Below are 18,977 nucleotides of genomic sequence, written 5' to 3'. Positions count from 1 at the left end.
GTGGTTAAATTTTTAAATAGTTTGGATTTGAACAAATTTTTTTTTACTCAAGCTGGCTGTGAACCAACGACCTCCGGAATAACATACCGACGCTCTACCACCTGAGCTCACCAATTAAATTGACCATTGAAATAATGCACATCACGTGACAAGCTCTTAACCAATAACAAGAGTTGTTACAAACTGACTTAATCAGCTGTATCAGGTAACACTACTCACCATTGGTCAGCGTGGTATTTACGCTGGAACTTTGTGAGTGGTCCTGCCCCTCTGATGGCCAGATCGTTGGTGTGGAAGTTGGCATCGATGACCAACTTGCCATCAAACACTAAACAGCTGTCATTTATTGCTGTGTAGACAGAGAGAAAACACAAAGATATGATATAAACAGTTGCGAACGCCAGTTACGATTCAATCAGTTTAAAGGCAGTGGACACTATTGGTAATTACTCGAAATAATTATTAGCATAAAACCTTACTTGGTTATGAGTAATAGGGAGAGGTTGATAGATAGTATAAAACATTGTGGGAAACAGATCCCTCTGAAGTAACGTAGTTTTTGAGAGAAGTAATTTTTTTACAAATTTAATTTCGAGACCTCAGATTTAGAATTTGAGGTCTCAAAATCAAGCATCTGAAAGCACACAACTTTGTGTGACAAAGGTGTTTTTTCTTTCATTATTATCTCGCAACTTTGATGACCGATTGAGGTGAAATTTTCACAGGTTTGTTATTTTGCTTTTGCTTTTTTTTTTATCCTTGTCGTCCAAGTCCTTGTCATCCAAGTCCTTGTCTGTCTCAGGGAAATTTACAAAAGCATTATGCTTAAACTTTTTCCCTGCATGTTGACTATTTCGTTAATTTCTGTAGTTATTATCTTCAAATTCTATACATTGCATCCATCCTTCATTATTATATTCATCGATATTTGTTTTCTAGTGTATGCTTAAATTGTTGTTGTTATATGAAAAATAAATGTTCATTGATTGATTGATTGATTGATTTTATGCATAAATTTAGATACACCAAGTGAGAAGACTGCTCTTTGACAAATACCAATAGTGTCCAGTGTCTTTAAGCCTAACAACCAGTTGATCTCCAAGGCAGTATCTAGCAACACAATACTGATCCGAATGTTGAGTTGTCAACCAGCGGTTCATTTGAGAACCATTAATACTCAAAATGGTGCTACCTTATTACTATCCCTGTTCATAGAACTGCTTTTAGACCATTCCTCTAACTTTCTCAACTCAATGGGGGGCATACAACCCACAAACCCAACCCAAACTTTGAATTTGAAATTTGTTTTCCTTTGGTTTTGTTGTTGTAGAAAAATTTAACCTTACCTTCTTCACCCCCCCCCCCCATCAACACATTGATAATTCATATATATCTTTGAGGTAATTATATTAAGAAATTCTGACACCCATAAAGTTTTACCTTTGAATGTGTCGTAATCAACCGCCTTGTTGTTGAAACAGAAGAAAGCAGAGCACTCCAGTTTGAGAGGTTTAGTGTCGCAGGTGAATGAGGCGCAGTACAACTCCTCCCCTCCCTTACCATCATTCCACTGGGCAAGATAATAACCTAAACAACCAAGATAATAATAATAATAATAGAAATTGTAGAGACCGACCAGGTCAAGATCCTCTGGGACTTTAACATTCAGACTGATCATGTTATAGAACATAGGCGTCCGGATGTTGTAGTCTTAGACGAGACAAAGAAGATGTGTCGTCTCATTGACACAGCTGTGCCGCGGGAGATATAAGGAGGGTGATTCACTGGGATTTGTGTAAGAAATTTGGTGTCCAAGTGACTGCAAAATAGTAGAACCAGGTTCCGGAGAAAGTTGCAGAGACCGAACAGGTCAAGACTCTTTGGGACTTAAACATTTAGGCTAAATATGTAATAAAACATAGGCGTCAGGATGTTGGAGTCTTAGAAGGCAAAGAAGATATGTAATCTCATTGACATAGTTGTGCCGGGAGATAAAAGGGTAGCTTCGAAGGAGATGGAAAAGATCCAAAAGTAACAAGACTTGGCCAGGGAACTTCATAAGATTGGGCAAGTGGAAGAGCAACCAAGGCACTGACATGGGGCAAGGATTGTCTACGTTGCCCCCATGAAGCATCTGGCCTGCATCTTGCTAAGTGTTTTTTAAACTGGGAAAATAGAATTAGCTGTTGGAAACTGCTTACCACCCAGCAGGGTGGATACGTGCGCATTACAAGTCTTATTATTATTATTATTATTATTATTATTATTATTATTATTATTATTATTATTATTATTATTATTATTATTATTATTATTATTATTATTATTATTATTATTATTATTATTATTATTATTATTATTATTGTTAATGACCTGACTTTTCAACCCTAGCATAGTCTTTCTGAAAGTCTAAAAAAAATTAATGACAACACACACAACACACATAAACAGGTAAACAACAGTAACAAAAGCAGTGAAGTGGAAACGCATAAACAGAATAAACAGAGAGGTAGAGAGACAGAAAGCACACAGAAAAAACCCAAGGAGAAAGACTCTGCTAGTAACTATTTATTGCAATTAAATGGTCATTTTGGTCCCAAACTATTGGTTTGGAACAACTAATTTTCTCAGAAATAGCAATGGCTAAATAATGAATATTGAGACAAAAGTGGGGGGGGGGGTGGTAAACAGAAGTGGCCTGTTTAACCACAAGAATTGGAAACACGAAAGACACAACTTTGACTATCAGTTTGGGTGAGCGACCAGAAACTGTGAAGTAGCTCTCGAATTTACTGTATCAACCATACCCAAGTGCTTAGTTCATAGTTCGATATATGCAATCTCCCTGTGCTCTATGATTTCTGAAAGTCTAGTTGGTGTAGTCAAGTCTAGTAGCTACCCTAACTTGCTCATAGACACCTCCCCTTGACTGTTCATGATTGCTTACCTTCAAACATCTGTACACCCTCAGCCGCAATGGCTTCATGCACCATCTCTTCCACCTTGGCGTTATTGAAACATGTCACGCTGTACTTGAGAGGAGGTTTGATGAAGCAGATCCGTGAGCCCGGCAGACCGATATCAAGCAATGACTGAACAGCGCTGTAGGCGTCCAGGGAACTCCCGTAAATGATTGCCTTACCTGTAACAAGTGGGGGAAAAGATTCATGAGGATTTTTTTCTACCGAGTTACTAATATCTGAATAATTGCACTATTAAAAATGTTGACTCTGACAAAAACCAGTAGTGTTGCTGAAGCACGCGGCCAACATTGGTAATTGTCAAAGACCAGGGCTGCAGTCCCACTCGCACAAAAGACTGCGATCGCTTGTGACCAATTGGAACACTTGGATACGCACTTTGTGAGTTCAATATGGCGACGTTCTGTAATCAAGCAGTACTTATTGTTATTACATGACACTGTTTATTCCAACCAAACGGTGAAAAAGATTTGTTAAGAGGATGAACACTAGATATAAAACGTACCCTCGCTGTTCAGAAAGTATTTGTTGATCCACTTGACTACCCGGCAAGCATCGTACTCATCATTCACCGTGAAGACGTTCTTGGGTACCCGACCCTTGTAGTAAGAGTTGGGACTCTGAGGGAGGGAGGCGTTGGTCACCAGCTTGGTTGAAACCTCTGCCCCCGTAGGGCAGCTAGTCTGGTACTGCTGACCTGTACATAAGATCAGGTGATCGTAGGGTACCCGGGCTCCTCCTGCAACTTTCACATACTTGCTGCCTCTGTTTTTTAAAGAGTAAAGTGGATTCTTCAGACTATAATTGTAAACAATAACATTTTTGGTTGTCCTCTTACACCAATATGTGATAAGCACTGTACAGTTGGTGCTTTCCAAATGTCCTGCAGGAAAGTCCTGCATGACAACAAATCAACAGGCATACGGCTAAGGAGAGTTTCATACCCACAACTTCTTCACATAGAGCGGACGTCCTCACCACTAGACCACCGAGTGTGACTGGTGACAAGAGACCAGTCCGAACCATGTGTTTAGCAGCAGGGACCGCAACAATTTAATTATAGTAATTGCACTAGTGATACAAATGTTTATGTTAGTAAGTTTGTTGGTTTTATCCTTACACTGAGATGTAATAAGCACTTTTATTCAGTGGTTTCTCATGTATCTTCAGTTTGCAGTGACATCATGTACATGTATATGTTTCTACTGTGCTGTATAGTCATCGTCAGTAGACTAGACAGTCTAATCCAAATGAGACAAATTAAGAACAAACTCCAAGACAGTGAAGTTAATAACGAGAAGTTCCCTCGATCAGGTGGTTCGAGGGGACTTCTCGTTATTAACTTCGCATTTAGACGAAAGTAGTTGTCCTGGCCGATTTCTTACCTGGCCGGTTAATATGTTGTAAAACCACACACTTATTTTCCCCTTCTGAAATAATATAAATCATTCATAACACCTCAGACAGTTTCGCTAGTCCTATTGGTGGAGAGCGCGTCACGTGAGTGTGTATAAACCTTTGTTTATGACCGGTAAAAAGTGTTAATTCATGGGCGTGACACGCGACCTTGCACCTGCTCTTTTAAGACAGTTTCTTCATTCCTATTGGTCGAGAGCAACAGCTGAAACAGTTGTGCCACATCACACGATACGCGCGACGCACACAACATTCCCTTATAAGGAGTTGTTTACCCGAGGGCGGCGGAGGGCTTTACCGTTTCATAGCTGGAGGGGTGTTGTGTTGAAAGAAATCATTTAACAATTATAATTTTTGCATTTATGTTTTGGACCGAAAAGGTATTTATGAATGGGGATCAAAGTGTGTTGAATCGGTTTTCAACTAGTGGTTTAGACCCGCCGAGGCCTGGTTCTTTATAATTTACCTCGACTTCGTCTTGGTAAAATTATCAAGAACCAGGCCTCGTTGGGATTAAACCACTAGTTGAAAACCTCTTCACCACACATTGATTCCCTTATTTAAGTGCAATGTGCTATACCTGTTGATGGCCACCATCTTTGCCTGGACAACATTGACCCATGAACGGAGGGACACCTGAGACAGTTGATCCTGTGTATAGCAGTGGCTCATAGAGAGGAATTTGGCTCGGACTGCATCGGGGGCCAGTTCACCAGGAAGACCGTTTGGTGCAATCAGCACCAGGTTGTTGAACCGTAGATGGGGGCTGTCAAAAACAAACATAAATATTATAATTTTGTATACCTCATGTCAAAGTATACTTGATTAGTTAGAACCCAATTTCATGTTGCTGCTTCATTGTTTAAAGGCAAAGTATACCTTTGGTTTTTTGGATTCATTGATTGTTTTAGATATCGCAACAAATCTGGAGCGAATATGTGCACGCAAGGAGAATAATCCCTACTAGGAATATAACATTCTCAATTCAAATTTAGGGGCATAAGAACCTTCTTGAAGGGAAGGTACACGTTTGGTAATTACTCAAAACATGACTTAAAAACTGACTTGGTAGCGAGCATTGGAGAGCTGTTGATAGTATAAAACATTGTGAGAAGCGGCTCCCTCTGAAGTCGCATAGATTTTGAGAAAGAGGTAAATTCTCACTAAAATAATATCTGAAAGCACACAAATTCGTCCAACAAGGGTGTTTTTTCTCTCATATTTTTCTCGCAACTTCGATGACCAATTTAGGTTAAATTTTCACAGGCTTGTTATTTTATGGTTATGTTGGGATACACCAAGTGAGAAGACTGGTCTTTGACAATAACCAAACGTGTACCTTCCCTTTATAATAACCAAATTACTTTTAGGTGAAATGTTTCTCAAAATGCTTTTTCTATCAAAAGCTGTTGTAGGTTTCTAACCTAAGGTATTTATTACCATTGATTTTAACATAACATAACATAACAATTCAAATTTATAAGGCGCTATATTCCATCAAGATCATAGCGCACTAGAAAGAAATTAACTTGGAAAAAGGTGAGTCTTTTATTACGAAAAGCTGATAGTAGAGTATTAGATTCCCTAATGGCAGTTGGGAGATTGTTCTAAATCATGGGCCCAGCCACACTGAAAGCCTTCTGACCTAAGAACTTTGTTTGCTCGGGGAACATTCAAGCGAGTGATGTCAAGTGTGGACCGAAGAAATTGTGGAGGAGTGTAATGTGACAGTAGCTAGAGTGGTAATATAATGAGGTGTAGTTTTGTTAAAGCATTTAAAAACGAGAAGAGCAATATTAATTTTATAGAGTGCTTACCAAACAGATACCTTTCCGTTATCAGTTTCCTACTAAGAAAAAGTGAGGAGGATACTGGTCACTATGGTACATGTGAATTGGTATAATTTATGGCTGTCAACTTTATTCTGGTATTACTCTATGAAATTGAAAATTATAGACTTCATGACAGCCTTTTTATACACATTATAGTTTTATGTGGTTCATCTTTCTGTGAAAGTTTCCTCAAACAACTCACCAGAATGCCAAAGTTTCTAGAAAAGCCATTCCTATATCTGAAGCACCAACAACAACCACACGTGCATTGATTGTGACCTTGGGTTCAAGGGTCAACTTCCGGTTCATGTGACTCAACGCATACTTCTCCTGTCGAAAAACAAAACCACACACAAAATATATTGTAATTTTTCTAAATTTTTCTAGACTTGCCCACAGTGGACAATTTATTACGACCGGAACAACTTAAGAGCGCCCCAAATTTTTTTGCCAGCAGCCAATTGGCTGACGTAACTGTAGGGCAGCAATAAAAATAATTGTGTAAATGAAATGAAAAAATATCTACCTGAACATTCCTAACAAACACAACAACAAATCTGTTTGCAAATGAAACAAACAAACAGACACTTACATCACACACACAAATAATAAGACTTAAAAGTTTACCTTTTCTTTGAGGATTCTCTCAGACGGAGCATTGCCCTTAAGCTGATCCACCGGGTAAATAATCTGCCTTCTCCCTCTCACTGGCACCATGTAGTTTAAGCTGGTAACCAAGGAATGCTTCTTCCGCACCTTTCAAAAAGAAGATGTAGATATTGTTGTATTGATTTGGAATTAACATGCCAAAACCAGGGCGTTTATCATTACATGGAAAGTACCGAGGAAATTATATTCTTTATCCCCGCAGCAAAAAATTACACCTATGTAATCGTTGAGGTACCTGCTACTAAGGGTTTGAACTGCCTCTAGCCTCTCGGCTAGCTTGGTGGTATGCTGGTGAGACATCTGCTCAAGCAATGCAAAGTTCATGGGTTCGAGTCCCACTCGAGTGTATTGCCTGTGGTTTTTTGTTCACAGAACTTGGGAAATTACCAAGTACTGTGCTTAATACACATCGGTGTGAGAGCAAAAAAAACACAAATTTATTTTCTTTATCCTTGATGCAAATATTTACTCTGTACATGTCTGTATTGTGCAGATGCATTAACCACATGATATTATGACGTTTAAAAGTACGTTAAATAAGCCTTTATGAGGTATGGCGGACACAATGCTACAACACTGTAAAGTTGTGGTAAATTTGTGCGTATTGACCATAGAAATAGAACGTATGTTATTCAGTGAAGTGCGCATTTTAGGCGACGCGGTGTTTACACGTAAACCTAATTACCACCAACATGGTGAGCGTGGCATCAGTCGCGGCGTGTGACGCGCGCGTATCACGTCCGCCATACCTCAAAAAGGCTTATGAACTTTGTCCTGTGCTTTTTCTTTAAAACATGCATGACATTTGACCCTTTGGAAAAAAGAAGAAATATTTGATTGAGTACAAGGGCTGACCTTCACGTACAGATGGTGTAACCTTTATACACGTACAGATGGTGTAACCTTTATACACGTACAGATGGTGTAACCTTTATACACGTACAGATGGTGTAACCTTTATACACGTACAGATGGTGTAACCTTTATACACGTACAGATGGTGTAACCTTTATACACGTACAGATGGTGTAACCTTTATACACGTACAGATGGTGTAACCTTTATACACGTACAGATGGTGTAACCTTTATACACGTACAGATGGTGTAACCTTTATACACGTACAGATGGTGTAACCTTTATACACGTACAGATGGTGTAACCTTTATACACGTACAGATGGTGTAACCTTTATACACTATTCAGGCCTTATCAATAACAATTTTGTCACAAAATTAGAAAACAGGATAAAGTAGAAAGAATATCATGCCTATTAGAGGCAGTGGACACTATTGGTAGTTACTCAAAATAATTATTAGCAATAAAATGGGGAGAGGGTGATAGTAAAAAACATTGTGAGAAACGGCTCCCTCTGAAGTATCATAGTTTTTGAGAAAGAAGTAATTTTCCACAAATTTGTTTTCGAGACCTCAGAATTAGTTTTTGAGGTCTCGAAATCAAGAAAGCACATAACTTTGTGTGACAAGGGTGTTTTTTCTTCCATTTTTTTATCTTGCAACTTCGACGACCAATTGAGCTCAAATGTTCACAGGTTTGTTATTTTATGTACATGTATATGTTGTGATACACAAAGTGGAAAGACTAAACTTTGACAATTACCAATAGTGTCCGGTGTCTTTAAATACTACCTACAGTCCCCTTACCTCCTCTGACGCATAGGGCGGGTACACAGGGTAGTAGAGACACGTAAAGTGGGCCTGGCGTAGTACCTCTTTCATCAAGTGTTTAGTCTGATGCTGAAATATGGGATTGAGGGCCAGATGGTGAAGGTGACCATGCTCATCTCGGCGGTGGTGATTGAAGTAGATGAAATCTTCGATGTTGTAGTGGGAGCGGATGTACTCAATATCCTCCTCCTGACGTGTTATGGCCACGCCCACCACTTGGTTCAGACAGGTAGCGACAAAGGCTTGGATTGGTGTACCATCCTTGAATTGGGGAGGGAAATAATCAATGAAAACAAACTATAACAAAGGGGATGCCAACCTTGATGAGATTTTTAGAACTTTTCTATATTGCCAATTTTCTATAAAATTGAAGGCATACATTTGGTAACCACCCTTAAAATTAATGGCAATAAAAACCTTTGCTAAGAAGCCTTCCAGCAGTGTTTGATAGTATAAAGCATTTTAAGAAACATTACTCTATAAAGTACTGTGGTTATTGTAAAAAGAACCAGCCGTCAATTTCACCAAACTCTTCCGAACTTAGGATTAATCTTAGGACTTAAGACGGGTTCAGATCCGTAGCCAAATATGTAGGACCGATGAACCCATCTTAAGTAGGAAGGGTTACTCGTCCTAACTCCAGTTAGGATTAATCCACTGCAGGGTCGTGGAGGTAGTAGGCGAGAAAAAATCCACTACACCAAACCCGACCATGAGTAAAGTTGTGTTCCATTGATCACAATTCGGGTTTCTGTTATTGGCCTGAGCGTTAATTATGTTCTGCTTAATGCAGGGTGTGCCATCAGAGAGCAAACAAATCAACCAGAGGACAGCGTTAAAGACCCAAGATTTAGGGTTGAAGAAAGGAAAATTGACTGGAGCGGAATTTGGACCAACGACCTCCAGATTAACTCCGAGTGCTCAACCAACTGAGCTCTCTATGGACTATTATTTGATACAAGTCTTCAATATTTCACATCAATACATTCTATATACCCTATGCATTGATGTCATCCAGTCGCCATCGTAGAGGTACACAATGACGACAATCAAAACGCACTGATTTGTACGAGCAGCACCCTACTGATATGACATCATGTGCAAAAGGTCTATTCTTACCGGATCTCTCCTAGCCTTGTTAAACTGTCTAAGATCAGTCATCAGTCCTTCCTTGTTGTCTACATGTTGTATCAAGTCCTGCACCCCTTGCTCGTCGGTGGTACAGGCCGGCCGAACCTCGAAGGATTGAAGAAGGCCGCATCGGTTGAATACATACAGCTCTTGAGCAAGGATGCTGGGGCACTTAGGGGTGACTCTCTGTTGGTTAGAAAACATAAAAAAGGAATAATAAACAGATACAGTATGTTATGTTTGAAGAAAACAGAAAAATGCAATTTCAAATGTTTGTAAAAAAAATAATTTGTAAAAACTATAAGCCTCAGGCATGATATTTTGTAGGATTTGAAACTTTTCATGGTGGTAAAAACGATATGGAAAGGTTTGCGGTAACACCGTGTAATGACTATCTCTAATGAGTTGGGGTGGTTCTAAAAGGACCGTTGTTTTTAACTTGACGTTTCGATCAGTATGCACGTTTCGATCAGTATGCTCTGATCGTCTTCTGTAGATAGGAGGGTATTTGTATTTTTGTCGCAGCTCATTACAACAACAAATGGAGACTGTTTGAGGAAAATTTTGTTTGTCACTTTCATGAAAAGGTTGCAATGCATAATTATTGTAATTCAAAAAGTAAAGCTCTTGAAGGATTTAAAGTATAAACATGTAAACAACTGAAAACTTAAAAAGAAGAAGATGGATTTTGTACAAAATGTGTAAGTTTGCGGTGCCACCGCTGCAGTATGTCTGTATGTGAGACAAACATCACAGTTCCTGATATTTCACGCATATATTTCACTTGGCAATTAAGATCATTAAGCAATAGCGCAATCAAATACAACAGTGCACAATTTCATAGAGCTGCTTAAGCACAAATAGTAGCTAAGCACAACAAAAATATGCTTACCAGAATCCGGTGACCTACCAAAATAACATTTCTCATGTACCATATCTGTGACTGGTATCATGCTCAATTTTGCTGAGCAGAAAATTATTAAGCAATAGTCAGTGCTTAGAAGCAGCCCTATGAAATTGGGCCAAGGGGTTTTCTGTTTTCTGCTTACCACAAAGCTCTGTAGGAGAGGGAACTCTGGTACCATGTGGGGCATGGTGAGTATACAAAACTCCTTATCAGGAAACAGAGAAAATGCCATGGGTAGAAAGTCCAGAGATCTGTGGATAAAAACATTTATTTTATCATGATCGGCAGCAAATTGCGCCACAGCACCTTGCTAATTATTACATGGTGCTATAAATGATCAGGTCTCATAATTCAAATGTCCCAAATCTTGCAGGAAATACTGTATCAGCGCCAGGAGCGTCACTGAGTGACGGACATGCACGTTATATAAGAAGTCACTATTATTATTATTATTGTATAGAATACACTAAAGATAACTAGTGGTTATAGCATGTGATGAAAATCTCTGGTTACACACAACTGGTGCTAGGTTTAATATTTGAGGAACTACAAACCTGGAGGCTGAGAAACCTGGAGGCTGAAAAACCAGTATTTTCCTGCAAGGTATGTGGGACTATGGTGTTGTGGCGCATTATGCTGCCAATCAAACCAGGACTATGGTGCGGTAGAAAACGAATGTCAGCCATCATTTCCTCACCGTAATGATGGAAATGGCATCCGCTGTGGTTTAGTCTTATACACCCTGCAAAAAAATATGTCCGACTTTATCTCATATCAAACATTCATGCTGTATCCTCCAGCAAAGGCCAAGTTCGACACAACATTTTTCTGATAGATTTTGTCCTAAAGTACCAAAATTTTACCTCATTTCATATTTTTCATCAATGCAGAAAAGCTGAATGGTGAAGCCGTTGGACTCTCCGTGATACACCGGATCAAACCTTGGGGTGGGGAGAGCGGGTTCTGGGATAGGGCTTGGTTCTGGTACAGCTGGGGTGACATCGGTGTCCCCTTGTGCCGAGACTAGTGACTCACTCTTCTGAAGAAAGGAGAAACGGATTTATGTTGAGACGATTTTTCCTGATAACTTTCGTTGGTGGAGATGAACATTTTTATTTTATGTTTCTAATCTTGCCTTTCGGGGTCAATTGAAGACAGCCTTAGAGATGTCTAGTATCACTTGTTGGTAGGTGGATGCTTGTCTCAAATGTTACGGGCTCATTGCCACACACCAATACAAGCGTCCACCTTGTTGATAACCATTAACTTTGTGGCATTGCATGGTGAGGTATCAATATATATTTGGTTTGCGGTAAAACCATCTACTTGCCAGGTAGAATTTGTTCTTAGAGAACCGTCTTTCTTTATTCTACTACCGCGGAGTAGATTTTTCGGATGTTCAGGAGACTTCTCAGTTCTGATAAGAACTGTCCTGCTTTTTAACTACTACCCGGGCGGAAGGTATAGAAAATTGGCTGGGACTTACTACTTTAGCTTATAGAATCGTAATTAACTGCACTACCGCGGAGTCAGTTCTTGAATTGATCTCAACGTTTTGACTAGCTTGCTCTAGGCTTCGTCAGAAAACTGTCTGACGATGACTAGAGCAAGCTAGTCGAAACGTTGAGTTCAATTCAAGTACTAAGACCATTACCAGAAATGTTGCTTCAGCACATGCATACATCAGGTTAATAAAGATCTGTTGCTTAAATGGCTAGTGCAGATATTCATAGAGAATGGTGACTAAAATTAGACTCTAGTTACCTTTGACCCGGTTGACCTGACCGATTCTGCATCTTCATGTTCACTCATCAAGGAGGCAACACTGGTGTAGAAAAATACACAAGATAATGTATAGAAGCGTGTTAGTGGGATTTGACAAATGTGTGAGGCATTGCGTGGTGAGGCACAATTAATGTATATTTGGTTTGTGATAACACCATGTTTGTATCTACTACAGGGTAGATTATGTACTTTCGTAAACTTGTATCGCTATAAATTCTACTACCGCGGAGTAGATTTTTTTTGAATTCAGGAGACTTAAATCTCTACTCCCGCAACGTAGATCTTTGGAATTTGGGAGACTTCTCAGTTCTGATCAGAACTGTCCTTCTTATTAACTGCTTCCTGGGCAGAAGGTAGGACATCGACTACTGCTTTCGCTTAGTGGATTGAGGGGACCTCTCGTTATTAACTTCACTGCCACGGATTGAGCTCAACGTTTCAACTAACATGCTCTAGTAATCATCAGAAGACTGAAAAGTGTGAGATATATTGGCTTATTTATAGGAGTCGCATGTTTTGTTTTTTAAATACCAACCTGCAATAGCATTATGAGAGTATCTCTTGCCAGTATTTGAAGCTTACCTTGCCATGTGCACATCACTTAGCTTGGATTGAATCTTGACATCTGTTGACTCGACTCCACTGGCTGTGAAAGTAAACCATAAGAGTGCAATGGTTTTTGGGACACAGGTGGTGAACAGAAGGTTACAAACAGAGTATTGACGAAGACTTCACTTTTTAGAGTACACACTTTTTAGAAAAGTACTTGCAATCTATGGTCATGGTTGTAAATATAATTGAATGTAGTAATCGTAAGAAAGAGCTGGATGAATAAATAGAGCAATGACTCTTTGGCGAATTGAAAATTGACGTTTGGACAGTTATTATTTTTCATGTCCGGCCTTGTGCTGTAAGATTTAGGAATTCACAGATCTTCATTCACAGTTAATAATCTGCAAGATTGTGACCTTCAACCCCGGAACGCAGCCCCTACGCATATCAGAAGCACTGCACTACCTTTAGGTGTCTTTTAAAGGCAGTGGACACTATTGGTAATTACTCAAAAAAAATTATCAGCATAAAATCTTACTTGGTAACAAGTAATGTGGAGCTGTTGATAGTATACAACATTGTGAGAAACGGCTCCCTCTGAAGTAACGTAGTTTTCGAGAAAGAAGTAAATTTCCACGAATTTGATTTCAAAACCTCAGATTTAGAAAGTGAGGTCTTGAAATCAAGCATCTGAAAGCACACAGCTTCGTGTGACAAGGGTGTTTTTTCTTTCATTATTATCTCGCAACTTCAACGACCGATTGAGTTTAAATTTTCACCCAGGTTTGTTACTTTATGCATATGTTGAGAACCACCAAGTGAGAAGACTGGTCTTTGACAATTACAAATAGTGTCCAGAGTCTTTAAGTCTGACAGCCGAAATGTTTTGTGTCACACTATTTCTTTGGGCAATAAACCACATGATTAATTCTCTATTGTAAAGCTGCGCTTGTTGTGTTTTGGGGGGCTGTTCCTTGGCAAAAGCCCAGCTTCTTGGAACGTGCCATCAGATTTATTTTTGTTGACTGTACTTTTTCTTTCTTGATGGTGATATGTGGAAATAAATGTTGGTTTGAATTATATTCCCATGGAGTGGGGCGATGCTTACCACTGGTTCCAGGCTTAGGTTGTGCAGGCGTACTCAATGTTGATGGTAGGGTACCAGCGGGTGTGGTTTTACTACCGCTTCCTGGTCTTACTGTAGTGGCCGGAGTTGGTATGGTGCCGTCACCTAACCAAAAAAAGAAGAAAAAAAAAACGATTATAAAGTTACTAAGCTTCTCTCTCGACAAGAACCACAAGTCTAAAAGGATTTTTTCCGCAAATTCTTTAACGAAAGAATGTTAATTAATATTCAACAACTATATGAGCAACTTAAAATCGTTTTTTTTTATATTAATGTTTTTTCCCCTCTCTCTGCAGAACCACTGATCACATCCACAACCACCTCAGATGTGAAACAGCCACTTCTGGCCAGTTTACCAACGAAATTTCGCCAGCTGCTGATTATCAGTTGCTTTGAAAAAGCTGAACATTGTTTAGCAATACCGTCAGCAAATAACTGTGTTTTCGATCATCAGATAGCAGAAAATATCCCTTAACCATTTTCTGCTACGCAAAAGAGAGCAAGATGATACCACTCACATGTTGTACATAAGGCATGGTATTTTAGTTGGTAAACATTACGGTAACCATACATTTGTTGTGTTTAACTACTTCCTCTACTGCTCTATGAAATTGGTCCCCGAACTAGACGCCCAGTGTACTTGACGACTCGACCTTGACATTCAAGTCAGGGTCTTAGAGACAAAGAACTGGATTGATTAATAGTGTTATGACACACCTCTATTGAACTGACACTCACCCTTCTTGCTGGAGATTGAGCTGGATCTGGACATCGGTTTGTCTGGTCCATGTTGACTACCTTCATGATCATCAGCTGTGACTGGTTGTTCAGCTACAAAAAAAGGACAAGATAGCTTAGTTGGTAGAGCACTGACACATCAAACCCTGCTTCAGTCAATTTTCCTTTGTTCCACCTAAAATAAGTAAATATTTACCCAGTTTGTTTCTATTGAGGTTATTACTTGATGATTTATTTATTTATTTATTTTTTTTTTTTTCTTTTTTTAAAGCTAAACATTTTTGCATTGAATGTTTTTATTTATTTTTTACAGACGTTAGCAATGTGATCTTATCAATGTTTAATATTTGGTTTGCAGTAACACTACATCTACTTGCTTATTCTTTGGAGAACTTGTCTTGCTATATTATATTCTACTGTCGCGGAGTAGATTGCTTTTGGATTTTTGTTTAATTTTTTTTTTTTTTTCCTTAATTAAGACCAATTTAGAACTCACTCTGCAGCACCGAAGTTAATAAGGAGAAGTCTCTTTGAGCCACTTGGCAACAGTAAAAGAAGAAATCTAACCCATGGTTGAGCCCATGATGAACCAAGGCCCCAGCCAATTTCCTTCCCTTCTGCCCAGGTACTAATTAATAAGCAGGACTGTTTTTTTTAAGCACTAAGAAGTCTCCCAAACTCTAGAAAAATCTATTCTACGGGAGTAGAGAAGTGGCCTGAATTACGAAAAATCTACTCCGCAGCAGTAGAATATATAGCAAGCAAGTTCTCAAAAGAACATAATTTACCTGGCAAGTAAGTATATACATGGTATGACAGTGATCTAATTGGTTGTAAAACATATGTAGTCAATTAGTGGGCAACAGGTAGGGGTGCGTTTCCCCAGTCAGAACCAATAACTGTTTCGGTCAATGGCCAGTGACCAACCAATGGAAATGATTCAACCAAAGCAGTAACTAGTTTTTGACCGCAAAAAAACAAACCCCAGTCACATCAAATACCAACCTGTAGGGGGTGGTGTAGGAGGCACGAGGACATCTTCAGGATGTGGTTTGCGCAGACCATGGAATGGACCCAACTCAAAGCACCTACTCAGTAGATCCAGATTAATACTTCTAGAAATACTCATGAATCCAACTGCATTGCCCTCCGTCTGGTCAAATCAACACAATAATCAAACAACATCAATTGAATCGAATGTTTGAGCACATGAGGGCAAAGTTTTTTGCTTCACAATTACATAAATAATTTACAGGTTTCATATTTATCCTGTTTCAGTCGGCTAAGATGACAAACATGGCTGACGAGGCTTAACGCATTCCACTGTATCTGATGGTATATTAAAATGTCAACCCTAGATTTAAACAAGCAGTGGAAGAAAAAAAGTCTTTTGTAAATAAAAAATAAGTATGAGAAACTAGAATTAGATGTTGCAAACTTCTTACCAACCAAAATGACCTAATAGTATACATGTATTATTAGTTAATGGCCTGACGTTTCGATCCTAGGAGTCTTAAGGCTAAAACAGAGAGGCCTTTGAGAAAGACTCTACTAGGTTTTAAATTTTTAGGCCATTAACCAAAATTGAGTACACACACTTCAAAAAGGGAGACTGCCAACATAGGACTACATAGCTCAGTTGGTGAGCACTGGCACTTTGATCCGGAGGTCCATGGTTCAAATCCTGCTTGTACATGTAGTCAATTTTTCTTTGTTCAACCCAAAATCATATAAACAATATGATACAACATCGTCTGGAGTTTTTCATGACAAGAAGAGTGGAATATCAATGTCGGCTCACCTCAACAATAATAGCATGGTTATCCTCATCTTGAGACTCAATCAACTCTGCTAAGAAGTAATCTCCATACGTCGTCTTCAACATGTCACTCTGACGGTTGAATATAGGCGTCAGGTCATCATGGTCTTCCACCCTGAAACAAAGAATCAAAAACACAAAAGTTTGAAAAGCAACACTTTTTGAAACCAATTTTACCTAGTCATTTTCCGTTGTGGTTTATAACTGTATAATTATGTGACAAAAAAAAGTTGCATCCCCTCAATGTGTTTTGCCACTTATTGTATGCAGTTTATACAAGGTTTTTTGCCGGTCCCGTTTTTCAATGCATTTAAATACCAATTATACGAGCATGGAAGTAGCGAGAATATGGCTACAACTAGGTGATTTTGTCGGACCGTTACGAGCAAACATTGTTTTTAATTCTTTTGTAATGAGAATATAATTTTTTGTTATTATTGCTTTGTTGATTTTCAAAATGCTTCATACTATCGAAAGCTGTTGTTTTTCTCACCAAGCAGGTTTTATAGCCATTAAATTAGGAGTGATTACCAAATGTATACCATCGCTTTAAGAAGCAGTGGGCCTTTCTCAAACCTCAGGCTCCGGCTCCAGGAAATGCATTCAAAATACACGCTGCTCCAAAATGCATGACAAACGCTGAGTTGCGTTTCAACTGCAGGGGGAGCAAGTGGAGCCCAAGCCAGAGGCTGAGCCCAAACCGAAGCTTCAGAACGGAAAATTATTGTTGTAACCATTTCCAAGGGTGATGGGTTAAATTCCTTTCGTTAGCCCCCCCCCCCCCAAAAAAAAAAAATATTATCAAACTGACAGTACCTGGCTTTCCTAACGAAGAGAACCGGAGCGTGGTCATGTCTGTGACAGACAAATATGGAATATTTCTCTAGAGGTTTTGCTCCAAACTTCTTCTCCAGTGGCTTGAAGATGTCAGCCAAGGCAGGCTCAGGGAAGATGCCATTGGGTACAATGAGGTACAAGAAGTGAATGTCTGGTACTGCATTAAAGACAGTGCTGCAAAATGAAGATAATTTTAAGGTTAGAAATTAATACAATTTTTGTATATTTTTTTTCCAGAATTTTTTGGGGAAAAACTACAGGGACAACTTTGAACTCTAGGATAACCATAGATGGCAACGTGCACCTTGTGACAGTTGATCTGGATCGACAGCCCAAATCAGTAAAGTGTAGCCCCCACCTTCTTACGTGCCAGTCGATTAAGTAGAACCCATGGGTAGAAAGTGAGACATGACCGCAGAAAATTGCATTCAAGTACATACAAACATTAAACAGTTAGCAATTGGTACAGTTCAGTACCATTTTGTGTTGGTCATAACGCAGGTTAGGTGTGGCATATAGGGTGGTGCGGCTTATAATGTAATCATAATATCAAAGTCTTATATAGCGCACGTATCTACCAAACAAGGTACTCAAGGCGCTGAGTATATACAAACTTTCAGAAAGATAGGTTATTGCAGTGATGAATTCTGAGACCCAGTTATGTAGCACCTAAGGGTTTACAACGTGCTACGGCGCATACAGCAGCCACGGCCAGGAACAACTGGGCGAACCCCTTCTCTTTTCAATAAAGTGCACTGGGTTCTTTTACATGCGTCACACAACACATGGGACCAACGGCTTTACATCCCATCCGAAGGACGAAGCAATGGTTAAGTGTCTTGCTTAAGGAAACAAGTGTCACGGCTGGGGATTCGAACCCACACTCTGCTGATCAGAAACACCAGAGTGAATTCGGTGCTCTTAACCGCTTGGCCACGCCACTTCCACAAGATTATAAGTTGACACCTAATCTTGATCTGCTGATATTGGCTCACATACTGGGTGACTTATACGCTTAAGATTACAGTACAGTTTACACTGTGTGCTTACCGAATGATCTCCCTTGCACTGCCGTGTGAAAACTCTTGCTTTGCTGCAAAATAGTGCATGAACAATGTGTTCAAGGGCTGTAAATAAAGATACAACAAATAACAATAAAAGGCCTTAGTAATACGTACAACACAAAAACCCTACAGCTTTATTCCTATCCACAAGAAGAAGCAATGATGATTAAGTGTCTCCTTTTAAAGACACAAGTTTTAACATATGGACTCAAACCCACTCTGCTGATAAGAAACATCCAGGCCCAATTTCATAAAGCCTGTAAGCACAAAACTTGCTAAACACAAAAAAGTATTGCTTTAAACAGAAAAAGGTTACCAGCCAAAATTACATTAAGTTTACGTGTACATTGTTGTGACTAGAGCCCCACTCAATTTATGCTAAGCAAATAAATTTGTCAAGCAGTGTTACATCTGCTTAATGTTAAGCAGCAG

The 18,977-nt window shown here is 39.2% G+C and overlaps 1 protein-coding gene across 1 annotated transcript in view; it reads right to left on the bottom strand.

Annotated features, from left to right (window-relative positions):
- LOC117300783 (cilia- and flagella-associated protein 61-like) overlaps window positions 1–18,977 on the bottom strand; it is a 29,661-nt gene that overhangs the window by 5,966 nt on the left and 4,718 nt on the right. The window contains exons 4-22 of the mRNA XM_033784582.1: window positions 18,532–18,608; window positions 17,461–17,655; window positions 16,627–16,759; window positions 15,831–15,978; window positions 14,826–14,918; window positions 14,070–14,192; window positions 12,992–13,055; window positions 12,389–12,449; window positions 11,488–11,663; window positions 10,767–10,875; window positions 9,706–9,903; window positions 8,563–8,847; window positions 6,857–6,985; window positions 6,432–6,559; window positions 4,978–5,163; window positions 3,487–3,746; window positions 2,948–3,142; window positions 1,441–1,587; window positions 220–349 (exon numbers count right to left, since the gene is read on the bottom strand). Of these exons, the coding sequence (XP_033640473.1) occupies window positions 220–349; window positions 1,441–1,587; window positions 2,948–3,142; window positions 3,487–3,746; window positions 4,978–5,163; window positions 6,432–6,559; window positions 6,857–6,985; window positions 8,563–8,847; window positions 9,706–9,903; window positions 10,767–10,875; window positions 11,488–11,663; window positions 12,389–12,449; window positions 12,992–13,055; window positions 14,070–14,192; window positions 14,826–14,918; window positions 15,831–15,978; window positions 16,627–16,759; window positions 17,461–17,655; window positions 18,532–18,608 (2,837 nt within the window). The remainder of the gene's footprint in view (window positions 1–219; window positions 350–1,440; window positions 1,588–2,947; window positions 3,143–3,486; window positions 3,747–4,977; window positions 5,164–6,431; window positions 6,560–6,856; window positions 6,986–8,562; window positions 8,848–9,705; window positions 9,904–10,766; window positions 10,876–11,487; window positions 11,664–12,388; window positions 12,450–12,991; window positions 13,056–14,069; window positions 14,193–14,825; window positions 14,919–15,830; window positions 15,979–16,626; window positions 16,760–17,460; window positions 17,656–18,531; window positions 18,609–18,977) is intronic.

Source organism: Asterias rubens, chromosome 1 (genome assembly GCF_902459465.1).
Source record: "Asterias rubens chromosome 1, eAstRub1.3, whole genome shotgun sequence".
In the NCBI taxonomy this organism is placed as follows: domain Eukaryota; kingdom Metazoa; phylum Echinodermata; class Asteroidea; order Forcipulatida; family Asteriidae; genus Asterias; species Asterias rubens.
This window is presented reverse-complemented; position numbering and strand designations above follow the sequence as displayed.